The 23,731-nt window shown below is 42.3% G+C and overlaps 1 protein-coding gene across 1 annotated transcript in view; it reads right to left on the reverse strand.

The window, feature by feature from the left end:
• Positions 1-23,731, reverse strand: part of LOC137286584 (heme transporter FLVCR2-like) — a 40,143-nt gene that overhangs the window by 6,016 nt on the left and 10,396 nt on the right. The window contains exons 2-9 of the mRNA XM_067818528.1: positions 18,258-18,799; positions 14,503-14,644; positions 9,783-9,920; positions 7,466-7,533; positions 5,369-5,472; positions 3,389-3,505; positions 2,032-2,137; positions 1,154-1,265 (exon numbers count right to left, since the gene is read on the reverse strand). Coding sequence (XP_067674629.1) covers positions 1,154-1,265; positions 2,032-2,137; positions 3,389-3,505; positions 5,369-5,472; positions 7,466-7,533; positions 9,783-9,920; positions 14,503-14,644; positions 18,258-18,799 — 1,329 coding nt within the window. The remainder of the gene's footprint in view (positions 1-1,153; positions 1,266-2,031; positions 2,138-3,388; positions 3,506-5,368; positions 5,473-7,465; positions 7,534-9,782; positions 9,921-14,502; positions 14,645-18,257; positions 18,800-23,731) is intronic.

Raw genomic sequence — 23,731 nt, forward strand, 5'->3', positions numbered from 1 at the left:
ACTGCTGTAGGTGGTAACGCACCTGTTAGGATGACGCCGACATAGAGGACGGCGTAGAGTGAACTGCTGTAGGTGGTAACGTACCTGTTAGGATGACGCCGACATAGAGGACGGCGTAGAGTGAACTGCTGTAGGTGGAAACGTACCTGTTAGGATGACGCCGACATAGAGGACGGCGTAGAGTGAACTGCTGTAGGTGGTAACGCACCTGTTAGGATGACGCCGACATAGAGGACGGCGTAGAGTGAACTGCTGTAGGTGGTAACGCACCTGTTAGGATGACGCCGACATAGAGGACGGCGTAGAGTGAACTGCTGTAGGTGGTAACGCACCTGTTAGGATGACGCCGACATAGAGGACGGCGTAGAGTGAACTGCTGTAGGTGGAAACGTACCTGTTAGGATGACGCCTACATAGAGGACGGCGTAGAGTGAACTGCTGTAGGTGGTAACGTACCTGTTAGGATGACGCCGACATAGAGGACAGCGTAGAGTGAACTGCTGTAGGTGGTAACGTACCTGTTAGGATGACGCCGACATAGAGGACGGCGTAGAGTGAACTGCTGTAGGTGGAAACGTACCTGTTAGGATGACGCCGACATAGAGGACGGCGTAGAGTGAACTGCTGTAGGTGGTAACGTACCTGTTAGGATGACGCCTACATAGAGGACGGCGTAGAGTGAACTGCTGTAGGTGGTAACGTACCTGTTAGGATGACGCCTACATAGAGGACGGCGTAGAGTGAACTGCTGTAGGTGGTAACGCACCTGTTAGGATGACGCCGACATAGAGGACGGCGTAGAGTGAACTGCTGTAGGTGGTAACGTACCTGTTAGGATGACGCCGACATAGAGGACGTCGACATAGAGGACGGCGTAGAGTGAACTGCTGTAGGTGGTAACGTACCTGTTAGGATGACGCCGACATAGAAGATGGCGTAGAGTGAACTGCTGTAGGTGGTAACGTACCTGTTAGGATGACGCCGACATAGAGGACGGCGTAGAGTGAACTGCTGTAGGTGGTAACGTACCTGTTAGGATGACGCCGACATAGAGGACGGCGTAGAGTGAACTGCTGTAGGTGGTAACGTACCTGTTAGGATGACGTCGACATAGAGGACGGCGCAGAGTGAACTGCTGTAGGTGGTAACGTACCTGTTAGGATGACGCCAACAAAGACAACCGAGCACAATGTGATGTTTGCTGCAAGGATACTGACACGGTTCATCACAGCTCGCATGCCCAGTGTCAGGACCATTCCACAAAACTAGAAAAATGGAAAATCAATTTCAATATCCCTTCTGTTTATAACATCAGTGTTTTTAAATTGTAAATATTTTATAAAACTACCCTGTAAACGCAAGGTGCTCTGGCAAAGTATTGTGAGGTGTCAACAGTTGCTGTGTGCCCAAAACCGTTCATTGAGAATTCTAGTACTGGCTTTGTCGAGATGGAGATGCTGAGCACTGTGGCTTTGGGCAGAAATGACGCGGGAATATTTTGGAAATTAACCGTCACCAACGACTATGTAATACAGAGACAAGTATACCCAATGCAGCTCAAGCAAATCTAGAATATGTGGCAATTTGCCGGGTAGTTGGGGTTTTGTTTTCAACTTGGTTTTGTAAAATGACCCCCGAGGAGATTGTGTGCCATTAGCAACTGCTGTAGCTGGTGACGATTGTGCGGTAATCGCCTGGCATAGCGCGGTGGCTTGTGAATACTTTCCAGCTTAAGGAGAATACTGTGTGGTAACCGAAGGGTACTGTGCAGTGTTTGGGAAGCTTTTGCGGTAGTTGAGCGATTTTGAGCTTGGTGACGGAGACTGGTAACCGAGGGACATATTGCTGTAGATGATGGAATATTTGCAGTAACTGACATAGTTATGCGTTACTCATGAAAATTGTGCGGTAATGGATGGAAATTGCTGGGTAATTGACGAAAATCGTGCGGCAATTTTATCTGATAATCTAAAATGGGTGATGGATATCTGATCAGTCTTGAAGACCGGAGACAATCACATAACCACTTACCATTGCTGAAGCTGTTAAAATGCCTGAAGACGTGGCCTCAGACTCGGGGTAGGTGATCTCGGCAGCAAATTCATACCCCACTGGCAGGTAGCCAGTCATAAAGAATCTGAGACATGCAAAAACAGGGTTAAATATAAACAAGGAAAGGTGAACTTTAAGTTAAATCTAGAACATGAGTGTAAAATATACGACGAGAATACGCTGTAGAGGGTACGTCAACAAAATGTAGGATATGCATAATCTCCAGTGTTGGGAACTGGTTAAAAGCTCACAACTGATGGTTGGTCCATTACAACCAATCAATCATCGAAAATATATTTAATTGTTTAGAGTCATCTATCGGATTCTCCTGGTCACGCTTGTTAATGCAAAAACATTATAAGAAACATGCATTCCTTTCGGGGTATGGCTTTGGAAATTGCCTGGACATGGAAGTAGGAAATGCATGGACATGAAAGTAGCACATGCATACAAGGGTCTGAATGTACGGCATGTACATGTAAGATATTACAGGACATTTTCAGAAAGGCCCAAAAGCACAGTATGTATACACTGGTGAGAATGTGTGTGTGTGTTTGCGTGTGCGTGTGCGTGTGCGTGTGCGCATATTGTTAACGCTTCACTCGACAGAAGGCCAGCTACCACGATGATATGTAATCGAGTCCGCACTAAACAATTCTGGGTATGCTAACATGAGCAACGGTCCACGCCGTTGCACTGTGTACCACGTCCGAGAGGACAGACAGTACGTCTGACACAAATAAGTTTACTGATTTATGTCCCAACGCTCATGGGACGTAACTGGTGGCTATCTTTCACATTAAGCTGTTCACACCAGGTAACAGACGGACAGCGTGTTTAAGTCAAGTTGTGAGACTGAGAAACCTATAGTGTTACGTCCTATACTGCTCTGCGCACACAAGTTCAGTTTGTGTTTTGTTGTTTTAGAAGCCACGAACTAAAGGAATATTTTTATTAGAGAACTGGTCATAGTCTGTGTTCAGATACTATAGAATATATAAAGAAAGCCTAGGTTGGAAAATCTCAATAGCGCCATCTTTAGGCGGAAATTTAACGGTGTCTCCACCTTCAAGTTTCTAGATATAACTGTTTCATATTGCCTATATATCGGCAGTCCAAACCAAACAATCTACTGAGTGACATCACGAACATCGATCTAAGCATCTGTGATACGCTGACAAAGATCGACCGTGTCAGTGAGCCTGACTATCTGATCCCGTTAGTCGCATCTTACGGTCGAGTATGAGTTGCTGAAAACCAGTCGTAATAGGATCTCAAGCAGAAGATGCTAAACTGAAGCATATATGAAGACGGGAAGTAGCACATATTTTTATACCCAAGAAATCCGGCGACGAGGTAGATTATCCAGATACGGTTGAGGTCGCTTTCGATGATGGCAGTGAACGCTATCATTCCCACCAGTGACAGAGCATAGATCCCGACCGACGTCCACCTGCAGAACAGGCACAGAACATATACTGAACAGTAAGATGAACAAAATGAAATCTCCTAAAAGTAAGCGTTCACCTTTATATTTGGACAAGAGTCTTCAGAAGATGACATATCTCTCGGCCCCTACATATTTGAAAGGACAAATCATTTGACAGTTACTTGATGTTTTCTTAGATTAAGTTTGAATCGTTTCCATGGAAGTCATGAAAAATATAAATGCCACATATCTGTAAACAGCGAAAGGCACCACTTCATGATCTGTCTCAAGATCTGTTGAAAGATATGAAATGCTTTCGAGAAGTGCTCTAGAAACGAAGCCCATCCGCCCATTTTGAGACTAAGTCCCAATTGTTTCCATATAAACCAGGAAAAACAAAAATGACAAAACTTTATAAATAGCAAAAGGTATGACTTTGTAGTCTGCCTCAAATATCTGCCAGGTTTTGCAGAAATATATTGAACGGTTTTTGAGTTCTGCTGGAACGTTTCCATGGAAACCGAGAAAATGATAAATCACAAAAACCTGTAAATCGCAAAAGGCAGCACTTTGGGGTCTGCCACACATATCTACCAAGTTATACTGACAGATATTAAGACGTTTTTGATTTCTGTTCCGGAAACGAAACACACCTCTCACTTTTGAGACTATGTTCGAAATGTTTCCATGGAAACCAAGAAAATTGTAAATAACAAAAACCTGTAAACAGCAAAAGGCACCACGTTAGGTTCTGACTGATATATTTACCAAGTTTTGCTGAAACATATTGAACGGTTATTGAGTTCTGTTCCGGAAACGAAGCCTACCCCACCGACTAAGACCAAAATGTTCCATGGACAAACATACATACATACATACATACATACATACATACATACATACATACCTACATACCTACATACATACATACATACATACATACATACATACATACATACATACATACAAATAAAAATGCCAAAAATCTGTAAATAGCAAAAGGCACAACTAAAGGTTCAGATTATTATATCTAGCAAGTGTGGTCTAAAAATATTGATCGGTTTTTGAGTTATGCTCCGGAAACAAATAGATTACGGACGGACGGACGGACGGATTACATGCCCTGGGGATACAAATGACAAAAAGGCAGAGTTGCGGTTCTTTTGCTCTTCAGTATATAATGCCCATTTCATACAGATGAGTGTACTCTGAATGAATCCCTAATACTACCTAACACAAATCTAAAAAACATTCCCCAAAACACGTAAAAAATATTCGAACCTCTACAGAACAAGTTCCTTGGTATGAAAAACAGTTGAAGTTTGTATCAAGTTATTTACTGAAAAATTAATCAAGGTAAATAATACGTACATCATTTTGTATACATTAGTTTTTAATTCCACCATGCCTTCAGCAAATACTGAATTGTGAATGGCTAATCAAAGTCATCCGGAGGTATATAATCACGTTACATACCTCTGATTTGCCAACATAGTATAAAGTTTTTAAAGAAAAATCTAAATAACGCACTTATAGTAAAATGGAGATAAACGTAGCCTGTTAGAAAATCAGATTTATATTACGAAATTATAAGAAGTCTAATTTGTTTATTTAAATCCGAACACGTAGCGTTCAATTTTGAGCTGCTATAATTTCGTTACATACCTCTGATTTTCCAGCACAGTAACACATGATTCGAACATACGTTATGGCGTGACCAAGGGACGCAACTCTGCACAACCAATAATGGCGCAAAAGGATGGTCTGTATGACGGAAGTTCAGCGCTCTCCTTGTGTAATTTAACACAATGAAAACATCTCGGAACATTTCTATGCAAATCATACTTGCCACAGACTTTGGGGTCAAGGTCGAGTGGCGTTACGTACTTGAATGCCTTCGTCTTGTCCAGCCACAGACCCGCAATGATGGCTCCTGCTATGCCAGCGAGAACGATCGTCAGACCTATGCGTCCAGTGTTTTCTTCCTCACCCTGGAAACAGGGATAGCATTATCTACTGGGGGTCTGACGTTATACGCTCATCCTGGAAACAGGGACAGCATTATGTACTGGGGGGTCTGACGTTATACCCTCACCCTGGGAACAGGGTCTGACAGTATACCCTCACCCTGGGAAAAAGGTCTGACGTTATACCCTCACTCTAGGAACAGGGACAGCATTATCTCCTGGGGGTCTGACGTTAAACCTTCACCCTGGGAACAGGGTCTGACAGTATACCCTCACCCTGGGAATAGGGACAGCATTATCTACTGGGGGTCTGACGTTATACCCTCACCCTGGGAACATGGTCTGACGTTATACCCTCACTCTGGGAACAGGGTCTGATGTTATACTCTCACCCTGGGAACAGGGACAGCATTATCTACTGGTGGTTTGACGTTATATTCTCACCCTGGGAACAGGGATAGCATTATCTACTGGGGCTCTGACGTTACATCCTCGCCCTGGGAACAGGGACAGCATTATCTACTGGGGGTCTGACGTTATACCCTCACCCTGGGAACAGGGATAGCATTATCTACTGGGGGTCTGGCGTTATAACCTCACCTTTGGAATATGGACAGCATTATGTGCTGGGGGTCTGACGTTATATCCTGACCCTGGGAACAGGGACAGCATTATCTACCGGGGGTCTGACGTTATATCCTCACTCTGGGAACAGGGACAGCATTATCTGCTGGGGGTCTGACGTTATATCCCCACCATGGTAACAGGTACAGCATTATCTACCTGGGTGCTAACGTTATACCCCGCCTTGGGAAGAGGGACAATATTATCTACTGGGGGTCTGACGTTATATCCTCACCCTTGGAAGACGGACAACATTATTACTGGAGGTCTGACGTTATACCCTCACCCTGGGAACAGGGTCTGACGTTATACCCTCACCCTGGGAAAAAGGTCTGACGTTATACCCTCACTCTAGGAACAGGGACAGCATTATCTCCTGGGGGTCTGACGTTAAACCCTCACCCTGGGAACAGGGTCTGACAGTATACCCTCACCCTGGGAATAGGGACAGCATTATCTACTGGGGGTCTGACGTTATACCCTCACCCTGGGAACATGGTCTGACGTTATACCCTCACTCTGGGAACAGGGTCTGATGTTATACTCTCACCCTGGGAACAGGGACAGCATTATCTACTGGAGGTTTGACGTTATATTCTCACCCTAGGAACAGGGATAGCATTATCTACTGGGGCTCTGACGTTATATCCTCGCCCTGGGAACAGGGACAGCATTATCTAGTGGAGGTCTGACATTATACCCTCACTCTGGGAACAGGGACAGCATTATCTACTGGGGGGTCTGACATTATACCCTCACCCCAGAGCAAGGATTGAGTGATATTGAGGCTCAGTGGGACTTTGAGATAATTACGTGCACATATTGTCAAAATGTATTTTTCTAACACAACTATTAAGCAGTCGTTTGTTCTTCTGCTTCAGCGAATGAATAGTCAATGACAGACTACATAATTATTAGATACATGAGAATACATTTAATCTTGTATCAAAGTCCAGTAGTTTACATATATTTCATCTGTGCTACAAAATTGAGCAAATCGTATTTCCATCAATCTAAACTCGACAATAACTGGTCCCTCGGCTTAAACACGTGTCATGATACCACATCCATGGTATTAATGGGGAATAGGATACATGATTCAATCAAATAATTCGACACCTAGTTCACAACATCAGCATAAAGATGTGGGTTGATTTGTGTTCTCTAAAATGACATCCTGAGAATATGTGAGAGATAGTGAAGGAGTTGAGTGCATGGTTGAGAGGGTGTATGGGTGAGCTGGTGAGTGAGTAGGTCATGAGAGAATGTAAGGTTGAGCGGGGGAGTGAGTAAATGGGTAAGTTGGTGCTTGAGTGCGTGAATGAGAGTGTGGGTGTCTGGGTGAGTGGGTAAACCATTGGGGGGCGATGACATTCTGGCAATGTAAGCCTACCGGGAAGTAATGGAGCATGATGCCGTTCAGGAGGGTGGAGATAGCGTAGAAGGCACCCGTCAGAATGCCTGCAAAACAACACAGACATGCGAAAATATACTGGGTAGGCCAGGCTGTGCAGGAGGACCAATGAAACGGCAACATGGACAGAGAGCAATACGACTGGGGCAAATGACACTGGCCTTCATTTACATAGAAAAAATGTTCAGGTCATATCTGTCTACACTGGGCGATATGTTTGCTGGAAAATCGATTTATTAACATATATGAAGGAAAGATGAACTAGAACACGCATGCGTGTGTTCATGCGCAGTCATGTATCCCCAACTTCAATACGCCGTTTGACTTCAGAACACCGCTCACTCACGGACACCGTCCGACAAAGAATCTCTTTCAGTCACGGAATAATCTTGGCCAGGGCCTCAAAGCAGCAACAGACCCCACCCAGCCAGGACCCCAAATCAGCAACAGACCTAACCCAGCCACGGCAGCAGATCAGCCACAGACCTCATCCAGCCAGGGCTCCAGACCAGGCAAACACTTCGCCCAGCCAGGGCTCCAAATCAGCCACAGATCCCACGCAGATAGGGCCCCAGACCAGCCACAGGCCCAGCCACCCAGGACTCCAAACCAGACACGGGCCACTACCGGCCCAGCCACCCCGCTCAGTCACGGACACCGCCCAGCCACATATAGATCCCGTCCAGCCATATCTAGATCCCGCCCAGCCACTGAAACCGCCCGGCCATGCACCCCACTTAGCTACATACTCCACCCAGTTAAGGACCACCCTTAGCCGGAGACTCCGCCCAGCCATATATAGGCCCCGCCCAGTCATAGAAACCGCTTGGCCATACATCCAAATCAGCGATAGATCCCGCCCAGCCATGGACAGTTATCAATTCATACACTTAAGGTTCAGAAAAACGGCGCAGTCACGAAGAAAAGTTGAATAAACATAATGATCCAATGCTGCAAGAAACTGTACGTTACATATGACAAGTGTTCCAAGGTCAAGGTCGTAGAGCAATCAGTGTCTTTTGTAGCCACCATTAGCTATCAATGGTTGCTTGGCATCGGTGACTGGATCAACTTCCGGATGAAGTGCCTGGGAATGGGTTCGTGCTCTTCACTCAAGGCCACAAACTGAGCAGGTAACGTCTGTGGCTGAGGGTCACGCTGTCGCACACGACGATCCAATTTGTCCCACAAATATTCAATAGGGTTAAGATCCGGTGATGGTGAGGGCTAATCAAGAACCTGAACGTTGTTCTGGGCAAGGAAATCCCTTTCTGTATGCGACCGAGCGTTATCATGCTGCAAAATAACGTTCTGGCGGTTCATGAAAGGAAGAACATGAGGCCTGATGATTTCATCACGGTAACGTCGAGCTGTCAAATTGCCCTGGACCTGAATGAGATCTGTCCTGCCACTGTATGAGATGGCAGCCCACTGTGACACTGTGACCACCAAAGTTTGCAGCGTAGCGTTTGTTACGGCGTCGATGTACACGTGCTCTTCCGTCGGGACGTCGCAGCACGTACCGTGACTCATCACTGAAGAAAGCAGTTCTCCACCTTTGCAATGGCCATATCTGCGTTGTTACCGATGTTGACGTGTAAGGACAGGTCCTCGCAAAGGTCTTTTGGAACAAATACCAGCCTCGCGTAAGCGGTTCCTCACAGTCTGATTAGAAATTGTTCTGAGTCCTGGCACTACCGATGTTGTGGAGGATGCTGTAGTGAACCTGTTCTGCAAATGTCGAAGCGGAATAAACCTGTCCTGAGCGGGCGAGGTCACACGAGGTCGACCTGACCTTTGCTGCTGGTAGCGATGCCAAAGTCTTGCTATGGTACTCTGTGATACATTCAGTTGCCTTGCAATTGCAGACTGAGACTCCCCAGGTTCCAAATGACCAATCGCATTGTCGTGCTGAGCCTCAGTAAGTCTTGGAATGACTTTGACACCAAATGTAAGGTTGCCAACTGTCGCAAGGGCATTGACATCCCCACCCCCTCCACCCATCCCACCCCCGACCTTTATTGGAAATGATGCATGGAATGTACGTGCAAAAGGAAACACATGAATTTCTTCCCCTTCACAATTTATTGCATTTATTGAGGAAAACAGATTTTGGTGCATTTTGGCGAGTTGTCCTCTGTGACAATGCATATGGATTCAAACTCGGAAATGCTTGCAGACAACGTTCACCACAGATGTACTTATTACATAGACACAAATGATTCAAATTCGAAAAGTTAATTGGAAAAAAAACTACCTATGCGTTTCGTTTTTTGAGTAGTTTATGTAGCATTACCGTAGGACACAGCGAGAAGCACGAAGTGGGCGTTGGTGATGAGCGTGTGGAGAGACTGTCTGTACTTCTGGTTCCCGCTGGACTGCCGAGCCAATAGCCTGGCTCTGCTGGGAGGGATTTGAGGTTCTGCCTGGTAACCTAGCAACACGTGAAATAGTAGTCAGTTCGTGTGTTTTATATGAACGCTTTAAAACAATTGATGCCACGAAATCCAGAATGTATTGTCCACAAATAATGAACATGGTTGGCTGTTGGGAGACGATGTCATTCCTCAAAAGTTTCAAATATGAAATGAAAATCAGAAATATTAACACAAAGATGGTTGTAATCAGCAATAGAGGCTGCAAACGTACACGTAAGACTTAAGAATTAGTCAGTCTATATGATTTTTATTGAAATAATTAACACGGTTTATGATGAATGGGAGAACCAGTGAAATGGAACACTGATGATAATCTAGAGTGAGTGAGCTTGGTTCTTAACAGATTATCGGTGAAATCAAGACGTGTGCGCTTCCCGGAAACAAATACTGTCCAGAACTGGGATTCGATCATAGGTGTCAATAATGGCCAACGGAGCCACACAATATTCTACGGACGTTCACGACAACACTCCCTGTGATACAATACATTGTGTGATCAATTCATATTGTCATGACAACATATATCCGGAACTATCAGTTTCCACGGATTATCGAACTTTCAAATTCGGTATTCAAACCCTTTCATAGTATATTGATGATTGTATTGATGACTGAAAGAGTTATTGAGGGTGTGAGCGAGTTATGGCGTCACGTGGAGTAGGGCTTGGACGGGTACTCGGGCACTCGAATCCGGATCGGGTACAGCTGGAATCAAGTCATGTTGTCTAAGAATCGAGTACCCGGAAAGGGAAATAACTGTGTAATGACAGGGGCAGATAATGACTTGTCTTTTCCTAATCCTTTATAAAAAGTAAAGCTGCAGTAACACCAGGAACTAGAAGTTCTGTGATTTAACGAGGAATGACAGTGATGGTGTTATTGTCTAAATTAGTTACACAGAGGCAAATAAATAGCTAGAGATCAGTCTTCTTGCTACCCTTTCAAATTTTCAGTAATAATCCCTGTCAAATCGTGCTTGAATATTCACAAAGTTGACAGAACGCGCTCGATTTCGATACGGGTAGGTATATGCGGGTATTCGATTTTTTCCTACCCGTCCCAGTCCTAATGTAGAGTAATATCATAACACTAACACGACAGGGGAAACTAGCAACTGTCTGTTTAGAGGCGAGGAAACTTCACGAACCGCCGTAAATCTAAAGTGGTTTCAGTCGAGTCATGATCCAAGTGTCAGGTGTTGGATAAATATACTGAACACCACAGGAAACGCAACTCTAGATGTTTGTCAAGTTTCCGACTAGAAGACTAAACATGAACGCTTACTTTTGAGATTTTATTTTTTCGAATCTCGCGTTTCTTTCGCTGTTCGTCGCTACGCTAAGCTAAATGACTGTCGATTTAGTGAAATACTTCTGATTGGGCCTCCTCATTAATGGGTCACAAGTCCAGATCGATCAATGTTTCGCCAATCCAACAAACAATCGCCTTGCTGACAGGCAGTCAATCTCTGCTTCCTCGACCTTGACGAACACAGGGACTGGGCAACTGTCCACCTTCACGGGACTTTCTTCAACCTAAACAATGGGACAATAAGAACGGTGGATGCCCATCAGGTGCCGTTTTTTTAACATATCCCCTGTAGTTCAATAATGAATCAACTACTTTACTGCACTCGATGTGCAGATGTTAACGTCGATTGCAATACAGAAGCTGTCTATCCATAAAAGAAAAAACCGTGATCATCACTAGCCATGACGATTTATTCAGTTTTTGCAAATTAGACTGTTTGAAAAAAGACATTTGCATATTAGACTATTTGAAAAAAAGACATTAGCAAATATTGACAATTTGAAAAAAGAAATTTGCATAATAGACTATTTGAAAAAAAAGAGACATATGCCATGAAATGCAATTCTCGGTAGTGACCAAGGTAATGGCCGGATATCATTGCTCCAACTTATGTGGGTTTAAATTTTGATATTTGTATTTCGGTTTTATTCATTTGTTGTAGCATCCAAATGAATCATTCCATTCCAAGCAAACATACAAAAGGTCGCAGTGAGGACCTGTGTGTGAAGACAGACAATTACACAAGGTCGCAGTGAGGGCCTGTGTGTGAAGACAGACAATTACACAAGGTCGCAGTGAGGGCCTGTGTGTGAAGACAGACAATTACACAAGGTCGCAGTGAGGGCCTGTGTGTGAAGACAGACAATATACACAAGGTCACAGTGAGGGACTGGGTGTGTGAAGACAGACAACATACACAAGGTCGCAGTGAGGGACTGTGTGTGAAGACAGACAACATACACAAGGTCGCATTAGTTCCTGTGCGGAAAGACAGACAACATACACAAGGTCGCATTAGGGCCTGTGTGTGAAGATAGACAACATACACAAGGTCGCATTAGGGCCTGTGTGTGAAGACAGACAACATACACAAGGTCGCAGTGAGGGACTGGGTGTGAAGACAGACAACATACATAAGGTCACAGTGAGGGACTGGGTGTGTGAAGACAGACAACATACACAAGGTCGCATTAGGGCCTGTGTGTGAAGACAGACAACATACACAAGGTCGCAGTGAGGGACTGTGTGTGAAGACAGACAACATACACAAGATCACAGTGAGGGACTGGGTGTGGGAAGACAGACAACATACACTAGTTCGCAATGAGGGACTGGGTGTGAAGACAGACAATATACACAAGGTCGCAATGAGGGCCTGTGTGTGAAATAGGATTCATCCCATAAAATGTCTATTCATTACAGCCATGTTGTAAATTCACTTAAAAAAGATCCTGTACTTTTCATGAGGTTCCGAAAATGCCTAAAAATGTAGTAAAAATTTAAATAGGATCATGAAAGAAAAATATATAGACCTACACTGACTTCGTTTCCTTTCAGTCCTAACCAATTTTACCCATGAAGGTCCCGGGGTAGAATAGGCCGTCAGCAACCCATGCTTGCCATAAAAGGCGACTATGCTTGTCGTAAGAGGCGACTAACGGGATCGGGTGGTCAGGCTCGTTGACTTTGTTGACACATGTCATCGGTTCCCAATGACCGATGCTCATGTTGTTGATCACTGGATTGTCTGGTCCAGACTCGATTATTTACAGACCGCCGCCATATAGCTGGAATATTGCTGAGTGCGGTGTAAAACTAAACTCACTCACTCACTCACCCTAACCTATTTTACCACTGACCATGACAGGTGAAGTTAAACTTCAAAATGGTTTCAATAGTTGTCTTAGCAATGAAGATGGTAACACGAATGAGGGACAAATATTTACCTTTTTTATCTTTGTCAGGATATACATATCTTACATGCACTACTAACTGCGCTGGGGCGTTGGGGTAGCCTAGTAGTTAAAGCGTTCGCTTGTCACGCCGAAGATTCGGGTTCGATTATCCATATGGGTACAATGTGTGAAACTTATTTCTGGTAAAAAAATTCATCCTGTTCATAAAATATAATTAGTTTCATAATTGTGAAACAATAGAGCATATACTTAAAATAAACAAAAACAGCGAAGCAGTGTGGACACCGATCAGTTTCTCCGGTATGGTGCTGATGTGATTATTAGTTTCTAGAATAGAAACTATTGCATATATCGTGCGTCTGAATACACAGACACATAAAATTGTACAGGCCCTATTGTACCCGTTGTTCATGTACATGCGTTCTAACATGAATATGCACAGAGCTTCCTTCATCTGAGACGCTGTCAATGAAATCCTGTAGGGATAGGTATTTTTATCAAAGTAAACAAACAAAGCAAACATGAACAGTGTCGTCAACTGATATTTGTTCGGGTTATTTGAGAGCTGCTGGACCCGCTTCACAAAGCGGTCACAGCGCAACGACTATCTAAATGTTAAGCACTAGTCAATATTCCAGTTCTATATAAACGAGTGTGGACAGACAATCGAGTAATCAACAGCACGTACACTGACCTATCTGCGATACGAGGACTTGTGTCAACCAAGTCTGACCATCCGATCCCGTTAGTAGCCTCTGACAACAAAAACACAGGCCCTCGTGTCCAGTGTCACGAGGGCCTGTGAACTAAAATGGGTTACTGAAAAACAACTCTAACCCGGATCTCCACGGTTTAAGCACAGAAGTGATATTCTAAGCATTATGATCCCTTGGTTAAGCCGATCCCATATAAAATTGCCCTAAGACGGTTAAAAGATACTTTCGTGATGTCAAGCTGACCCCTATGTTTTATTGCCTTCAAATCATGGTCACCTTGTATCTGATTTACTACAAATAGCCTACCGATATGTAATCCCTTTCGCTGGCATCTGTTAGGTTTTGTTTGACTTTGTGATGGGGCTATTTGTTTGGAATGAAAACACGACGTTAATATGCAAAGAAATATTTGTTTACCTGGGATGGGTGACGCTGTTGTTAAGCCATACAGTGCTTGTGCATAACAGTTTGACATGCTAACGGTTGCGTCCGTACATTTGTGTCAATCTGCCATCGCAAAGTAAACAAACATTGCAGCGTAGCCGCCATTCTGACTCATCTTATTCATGTGGGTCGTCATGATATACACCATCTCTCTCTGTACCTGTCTCCAATATAAGGTGAATTATTCTTACCTACAAGTATCAGTAGAAAGATGACGGTGGTGACTGCGGCTGTGCCGTAGTTCATGACGGTGAGCCCAGCGCCGATGTCTGTGATGTTGGGGGAGTTGTCCACAAGTATTGGAGGGATGAGAAACCCCACTGCCACGCCTATCTGAGGAGAAGGTAGAACTGTTAATGGTCAACTTTTTTTTTTTTTTTAAATAACAGAACGTTTACTCGATGTCTTGGGTTTAGGTGATGTTATGCGTAGTACAACAACAACAACAACAACAACAACAAAACAAAACAAAACAAAAAAACAACAGGTGCTGCAAACAACAAACAAACAAACAAATGAACAAACAACCCCCCCACCCCTCAAATGAAAAAAAAGAAGAAAAATCATAGGTTTATGCGGCCCATAGGCTGAATTTGACATATTTGATTCCTGCCAACCATGCTATTAATCCAGCAGTACGGAACTCGATATAATCTCAAACGTCACACACACGCACATGCACACACACGGATGTCACACACACACACACACGCACGGACACATACAGCCCTCAAGACGCTAGCTGACATTGCCATACGTTACATAAACGCGTTCTAACATGTAAATCCATTAAAGCCACAAGTTATGAATATAATTTACATCTATACTGTAACGTATACTATAATAATTCATATACACTTCAAGTGCCCGATCATAGGTGCCGGACTCATTTGTACCGACTCCTTTATACAGTCGCGTATCATTTACACACTTGCCTCAAGAGGAAAAGGGAAATGACAAAGAAAAAGAGACATTTATGATTTTTCGTAGATGCACTGTTCCCGTTCACATACTATCCAATTGTTTGTTGCAAGTATTTTTAGGAATTACTTCAAATCAAAATGAATAATGGTTAAATAAGAGGTAGAAGGATCGTGAGTTATAAGATTCTGATGTCTGCATTTTAGCGACTTTCAATACTGATGGGTCAACAGAAGCCAGATCATGCCACATTGTGTCACTATTGATAACCACACGATATGACGTCATCCATTGTTCAAATTGTTCAAAACTTCAAAAAAGGGGAAAAACGAAAAACGAAATGATTGCATGACGTAACTTGAACAATAGGTTGCCACGAGTGAAGTGTTTTCTGTTGGGTAGATATTTCGTAACGTTTTCTTCGTGTTCTCTCTTAAAAATGTCTGGACATATTATGTACCTAGTGAATGCATTTTGAAGTGCCTCGCCACTGGCCTAGACGCCAGCTTTTCACGCGAGACAGGTGACCCAGTTGGTTTTCTCTATATTTGTCACTGACAATTTCTTAAAAAAATGAATGATCTGACATACATACACGGTGAAAGGTCATAGCTTAGTCTGACAACACAAAGATAACAGTAGCAGACGACACTCTGTGAAGGGCAAAGACAAGATTAGGCAAGGTAGATTCAAGTCCTACTGACTGCCTGTCTGTCGCTGTAGGTTAACTACATATATCTGCAGTGAATGTTTTACAGGAGTGTCTCAGCATACGGTTTGAGACAAGTGTATCAGACACATGTCAAGGTGTATACAAGTACGTTAATCCCGTATGTCTTCTTTTTGTCAACTGTCGGTAAATACAAAACAGTAACGCCAGAGAATAACCATTCTTCATCCAGCCTTCCCCATCCAGTGCGGGAGGAGATATTTATACTTAGACGCTCAGTGTAGCTGCTTGGTGCCTAGGTATTTTAACACGCAAAAGCTAACATCGTATTCACACAAGTACCAGAGAAGGCAGAGCAAGAAAATTATTATGTCAAAAGGGGCACGCAATGACGGATTTCCAAGAACTATCTCAAGTTATCCATGAGTATCATTCTTTAAGGTTTCAATGAGCTCAGTTTCTTTGTTTAATTTCAACATGAAATAGAAACTAAAACCTATCAAGTGTTATCATAATATTAAAAAGGGGACAGGGGGCCAAGTAAAAAGGTCTATCTGTAAAAACGCGATTATCTAGTTAGAATAGATATATAACACGGACAACTATCACAAATCGACGAGTGGCTGTCTGGCAAATTCACTCAGTTATGTAACTATACTGACGGTAGCCTATCGGTAAAAGTGTTAGCGCGCCTCACATAGAAGAAACGGGTTCATTTCCCCACATGGGTACAATGTGTAACGCCCATGGCCGTGATATTTCTGGAATATTGTTGAAAGCGGCGTATAACTATACTCACTGACTTTACTATTTGTTACTCTTGGCACCTTCAGGTTGATGTGGAACGTTTTTTTTGTATTTCTGAATTACTGTTTAAGATTATTCATTCAATGCTGATTAAAACTACGCTATTTCGTGACCATTATCTACCGTATAAAATGTGTCGGATGATATACTGAAAAGCAAAAGAAACGCAACTCTGTTTTTCGTTAAGTTTTTAAATAGAAGATATAAACATCAACGTTTTCTTTTATGAGATTTCATTTTTCGAAACGTGCGTTTCTTTTGTTGTTCAGTACATTGCATTACCTGGCGAGCACTATGCTGTTTTGTGACTGTGTCACCTCCGAACAAGGTGATGTGTAGAACACTGAATTATTGTATTACGGTATGATCAATGAGTAACCATTTAACATGTGATGTTTATATACGCTGAAAGTATATTGCATCGTAAACATGTTGCAATAATTAATTGCAACCAATGCTATTACTGACCGAGTGTGTAAAATTCTTATTCAGTAGCTTTGTAAGAAACTCCTCGTTTATTTACTCAAGTGTTGTGTGTGGGTTGGTATTGTTTGTCAGCCTCTTGGCAAGAAAACGGATTCCCCAACACTGTACAATGTTTATACACTTTCTTCGATACTGTAAAATGAAACGTTGAAAAAGCAAATTCATATGCCACACTGTCACCAAGACGTAAGATATAAAAGCCTCCAATGTTTAACTTTTCGAAATACCAAAATTCGAATTAATTAATTTTAGAATAAATTCGTTTACGGCATATGTGAAAAGTATCGGTGTATTCACACGTTCCATACTTGAAGGTCAAGTGAGGCTAAATGGGGTTTAAAGTCGTGCTCATTCGCTCATACGACGCCCTGTTTATGTGTGGCTAGCCCAGACTAAAGCTGGTTTTACAGCGCCAGTTCACTCACATGTCATGCCGCAGTTAAGCATGACTATCACAATCAGGCACCTTATACTGACTCCGACCCGACCCGTTCTTGTTGTACCAATTAATGCCCAGCACCCGGCAGCGACGAGTACCATATTCACACGTCTCCGGCCGAGGATCGAACCCACGACCTTCCGTTCTCCGGGCGGATGTTCTAACAGCAACTTCATGGAGGCGGTTACCATATTCGAAGGATGTAGAGATATTATTGTGTCAACAGCAGACATAATTCCAGATGATAGTTTCCTGGTTTATTGTTTCATTTTGTCCTTCACGATAATGGTATCACTGTACAAAACATCTTGACGCAAAGGTGATTGTAACTCCCACACCTTAGCAGAGACCTACGACAGTCGTAACGCTGAGGCACGACAGTATAAGGGAACTCTGGCGCACAAACTCATAACGAGTGAACAACAAACTATGGCGGATGTCATTGAACAAAGGTTAAACAAGATTTCGAACCCATGATCTTCGAATCCGGGACTATCTAAGGGTCGCGACTCATCAATTTGCCTTTGCAACTTAGCTTCTCTTGACGTCTTGAATTAATCCCACTGACGTGAAATATTTAATGCGGATAGAATTTCTTACTGAATGCAATGCAAATGAGTTACCTGATTTCCGAAGACGCCTAGAGAAGTTGCAGTAGATACCTGATCTGGTCCAAACCAGACAGCCGCTAGCCGAGGTGGAATACTGACCACAAACACTTCAGCCAGTCCACACAGAACCTGACCTGTCATCAACAGCGGGAACCGCTCCGGTCCCAGCGCCCCCACCTTCAACCACGCCCCCAGGGCGTTCATGAAGCTCCCAACGATGTTGTTGACGCGCAACCCTTTGTTGTTTACTAGCATCATGGCGGGTATGATTGCGGGCAAGTAGACCAACATGTAGACGAGAGAGAGCCAGTCTACGGCAGTTTCCTGTTGTAGAGAGTCCCCGGGGAGGCTGGTGTTGTAGTAGCGGATGACGATGTTGGCGATGATGTTCAGGTGTATCCACTGGTAGGCGGATGTTACTGAGAAGGAGCAGAACAATGTTAGCATCAGCCAGCGTCTCAAGTACACTTTCGTGGATTCCTCAGCTTGGATGAGGAGACCGGATTTTTCGGCCTTCCCTGGCACTTCCTTGGCGTTCAGTGCTTCTCCCTCACCTTGAAAGAAGAGATTAGAACTCTTCAGTACAGAACTCAGTTAACAAATATCTGAAATATGCTCTAGATTGGAAGTATCGAAAACACACTGTACATTTGGCCATCATGGGAGCTTCAAATAAAAGTGGCTTAATACAATGGCTAACAAGAAGACAAAATTATCAATGTTCCCCGGTAAAATACTGTTCGTGAATATGTGAAGTGTTACATTGTTCTTCATATTGACCTAACAAAAACATACATATGTAAAGTATTCAGTAACCAGCATGGTTGTATCAAGAACAGACTGCCAAAATGCTTCCATGGTTTGATGTACCACACTAATGCTGATGCAGAAAATATAGTGGTACTGTTGATTTATGTCATTATTTTCTTACATACACACAAATGGAAGAAGGATATTGATAGGTTTTAAAGTTCTGAACACTACCAGAAAGGAGCACTACCACCAATTTCAGTCAAAATAAAAGTAATTGCCGTGGAAATGCAAACATTAATTTTTCAGAACACAAGACCTATTAAAAGGCCACCAGTTTACAACCAAACTGATCGATGTAACAAATATGGTGAAGAAACATTTACGGTTTTAAGTTCTTCTCCGTAAAAGACCAGTCGAAAACAAAATTGTTGCCATGGAAAAGGCACAGTTTAATTTATTCAGAATTCGGAAACTACCAAAAGGCACCTGTTCAACATCTTACGTGACTATTCTCCATGCTTGGTGAAGAAACATTCAAGTGTTTGAAAACTCCAGAAAGGACGCTATCAAGTCAAAGATGTTGCCATAGAAACGCAAAACAATATTTTATTCACAAAAGACAGTAGTTCACCACCAGTCCTATCTATGAGCCAAGATCGGTGAAGACATATTGAACAGTTTTACAACTCTGCTGCGGAAAAGACGAATTTGAATACGTGACGAGTTGAATACGTGACAGCATACCTTCAGATGCGCGGATTTGGTTAGAACACAGGCAAACTGTAGCGCAAATGCGGTTGCGCAGCGTAGAGAAAATGACCAGTCTTCATATATGCGAGCGAAGCGAGCAAAGGTTGGCAACGCACTTCCCTCGCTTCGGTTCCAAAAGTAAATTTCATGTCAAAATAAAATATCGCCACCATCAAAGATACACTCCCATTTCCTCACTTGGTTGTGCTCTCACATTTCCTACCTCATGGTTAATAATTACTCACGTGAAATATGTTTTTTTCAACATTTTGAACGCCACTCGTGGTATTCAGATCATTCTTCGCCTCCATTACCCCTGCCAGCTTCCGGTTGGACGGAGAGAAGGAACAAGAATAAGCAGAAATTATAAAGATATACCATATTGCCTAATTTTATCATGATTCTGTTGAATTGTATTTGTCTTAAGTGTCGGCGTTATTGTTAGATCTTTTGTAACATTTATTCTACAATAAACACACTTCTGGGGTAGTGGGCGTATGAAGCATGGGAGGTAACTGCTTATGTATTCCATACGGAATAATAACTTGTTCCTTCACTGCTTTGAACCGGAAGCTGGCAGGGGTAATGGAGGCGAAGAACAGTCTGATGTACCACGAGTTGCGCTTAAAATGTTGAATAAAACATATTTCACGTGAGTAATTATCAAATATGGCCTGTAAAATCTAAGAGCACAACCAAGTGAGGAAACTGGTGTGTAGCTTTGATGGTGGCGATATTTTATTTTGACATGAAAAATATTTTTTGAACCGAAGCGAGGGAAGTACGTTGCCAACATATATGAATACAGGTCATATTTTCTACGCTGCGCAACCCCACTTGCGCTACAGTTTGCCTGTGGTTAGAAATATAGAAAGTGGGTGGTGCTAGACTTATGCTTCTGTGTTTACTTCGCTATAACAGTAGTTCGTTATACACATTTCAGCTGAAACATATAGGACATGACCAGGACCAGGAGAGTGAAGTGATATCACTTTGTCTTGACAACGTATTTACGTCCATTAGTTATGTTCCCTGGGCCATTTCTCAAGAACGTCAGGGTAACACTGTGGACTTCGGCCATAGCTGACTCTACATCTCCCCATTGGGAGTGAACCTTTGCTCACATGCCACTGGAATGTCTAGACCATGCCTCCAGCTAACGTTCGCGCCCCCGTCTCCAAGAATATCAAAATACATTAAACTCAATAAAAAATAAATAACAAAATAAATTAATATAAAGGTTAACATAAAATACATGCTAACAATAAAATAAATAAAACTTATCAAATCATATCGCTACATATGAATATAGAAATCATATCTCCTGACAACTCCAAAGGACGGACAGGCCAGACCGGGGTTGGTGAGTAGATGGCGCCATCTTAAACACAGTAGGTTATGCAGTAGTGTCTAATATTGGAAAAAGTAGATCCACTAGCCGTTTGTCACCCCTCGGCGTGGAGCGTGAAAATTGCCCAGTATTACTTGATGGTTTCCCTCTCTGCGGTCAGATCCCGTTTGGAACAGAGCGTTGAGGACCGCGTGTCTTATCTATGTTTTGTGCACTTATCCCTATTTCAAGATATTTAATCATTCATCGTTCTCATTTGAACTTGAAAGAACTGTAAAATATTTGATCATCAGGCTTGACTTCGTTATGTTTGTTTTGCTTTTTAGGGGTGGTGGTGGTGGTGGTGGGGGTGGTGGGGGTGGGGTGGGGTGGTGTTGACCAAAATAGTAAACAATGACATAAAACAATTATTGAGAACGATTGATCAAATATACCTGTAGTTCCAAAAATCGACCACGCGATATCAAATACTGGTTTACGATCGTAACCTGTTTATGTCCTCCCACCCTATGGTGATCAGTGCCAAAATATGTGACCAAAATAGTAAACAATGAAATTAAACAATTATTGACAACAACTGAACAAATATTCCTTTAGTTAGAAAAAAAACGACCTCGCGATATCATTCACTGGTCGGTCATGCTGAAATCATGCTGGAATAAGCGTTCTATGCACTATTTCACTTAAAAATATTATTCGTTTATAATTCATAATCATGAGACATTGCACGACAAAGACGTCGATGAAAGGTTTGTGACGTGACGGCATCCAAACCAGGTGCTCGTCAATTCCACATAGCGACATCGCAACACATGTAAAACTGTCAGGTTGTCGCAATGTCACTTCTAGGAAGCCATAGATTTCTCTGCTTTTGAAGGTATTTGATAAATCAATAACCTGAAAATTGGTGTTTACGTTCAGGAAATTGAAACACTTTTGGTCATAGTTACTACACACACCGTGACAGATATACACAGCGTGGCAGCTATACACAATATGACAGCTATACACTCTATGACAGCTAAACACACCGTGACAGCTATATACAATATAACAAACATGTAACAATTTAATTCTGGACTCACTCAAAAGTCCAGAAACTCTCCGCACTGTCACCGCTCTCTCACAAGGGATGTAGCAAAAACAATCATGCAGCTGTTATATATATGTGCTAAGGATGAAAAAATGAAAAATATTTTTTTTTCGAAAACAGTGGCCAATGGGCATGCCCATGGGCGAGAATGTTTAATTTCGCCCAGAATAAATGTTTTGGAGGTTGTAAATGAAAGAAAAAGTGTTAATAAGTATCATGACACAAATTTCAGCTTGTTGTGACTTGACTCTGCTAACTGACAGCGATGTAAAAAATCTCGCCCATTAGTGAAAAACATATTGGCGCATGGACGAGAATATTTACTTTCACTGACAACACATGTTTTTTTTTATGCTTTGCAGTTTTTAAATAAATGAAAGTATATTTATTAGTGTCGTGACATGAAATTAAGCTTATGACTTAAATCGGCTAATTTAGAGTGAGTTTCACAAACATCTCGCCCATGGGCGAAAAACATTTGGCCCATGGGCGAGAATACTTCCTTTTACTCCAAATACATATTTTCCAATATTTTGGAGGATGTAAATGAATGAAAGTACATCTATTAGTATCATGACAGAAATTTCAACTCATTTTGACTTAATGCTGCTAATTGAGAGCGATTTTAAAACTCTCGCCCATTGGCGAAAGACATTTTGGCCCATGGGCGAGAATATTTGCCTTCTTTTCCTGTGTTTTGGAGGTAGTAAATGGATGAGGATATGTTTATATGTATCATGGTACAAAATCAAACTCACTTTGACTTAATTCTGCTAATTGAGACCGATTTTCAAAAACATCAATAGAGAATATTTCCCTTTCATTCCAAATACATCTTTTCCAATGTTTTGGAGGATGTAAATGAATGAAAAGTGCCATTATGACTATCATGACACAACATTCAACTGATTTTTACTTAATTTTGCGAATTCAGGGCGATTTAAAAAAACAAAACAACATATGCCAGAATAATTACTTTTACTCCAAATACATCTTTTCCTGTGTTTTGGAGGTTGTAAATGAATGAGGATATATTTATAAGTATAATGGCACAAAATTCAACTCATGTTGACTTAATTCCGCTAATTTTTAACAAGTACAAGAATCTGGACTTACACTTAAAATTCATAGTTTTTTTTATTGTCTTGGAGGTTGTAAATTTATGAATGAAAGTGTGTTTATAAGTATCATGACAAAAAAAATGAAATCATTCCGGTCTTAATTCGACTAATCTCGTTCGTGGACGAAAATATTTTTCATTTGCTTGTTTTCTTTATTTTGCAAACATATGGTTTAAAAAAGATGAAATTATAATGACGATTCAGTTTAATTTAGTGAGTTTAGTTTTATGTCGCACTCAGTAATATCCCAGCAATATGGCGGCGGTTTGTAGATAGTCGAGTCTGGACCAGACAATTCAGTGATCAACAGCATGAGCATCGACCTGCACAAATGGGAACTGATGACATATGTCAGCTAAGTCAGGGAGCCTGACTACCCGATCCCGTTAGTCGCCTCTTACGACAAGCTTAGTCGCCG

This window comes from Haliotis asinina, chromosome 6 (genome assembly GCF_037392515.1).
Source record: "Haliotis asinina isolate JCU_RB_2024 chromosome 6, JCU_Hal_asi_v2, whole genome shotgun sequence".
NCBI lineage: Eukaryota > Metazoa > Mollusca > Gastropoda > Lepetellida > Haliotidae > Haliotis > Haliotis asinina.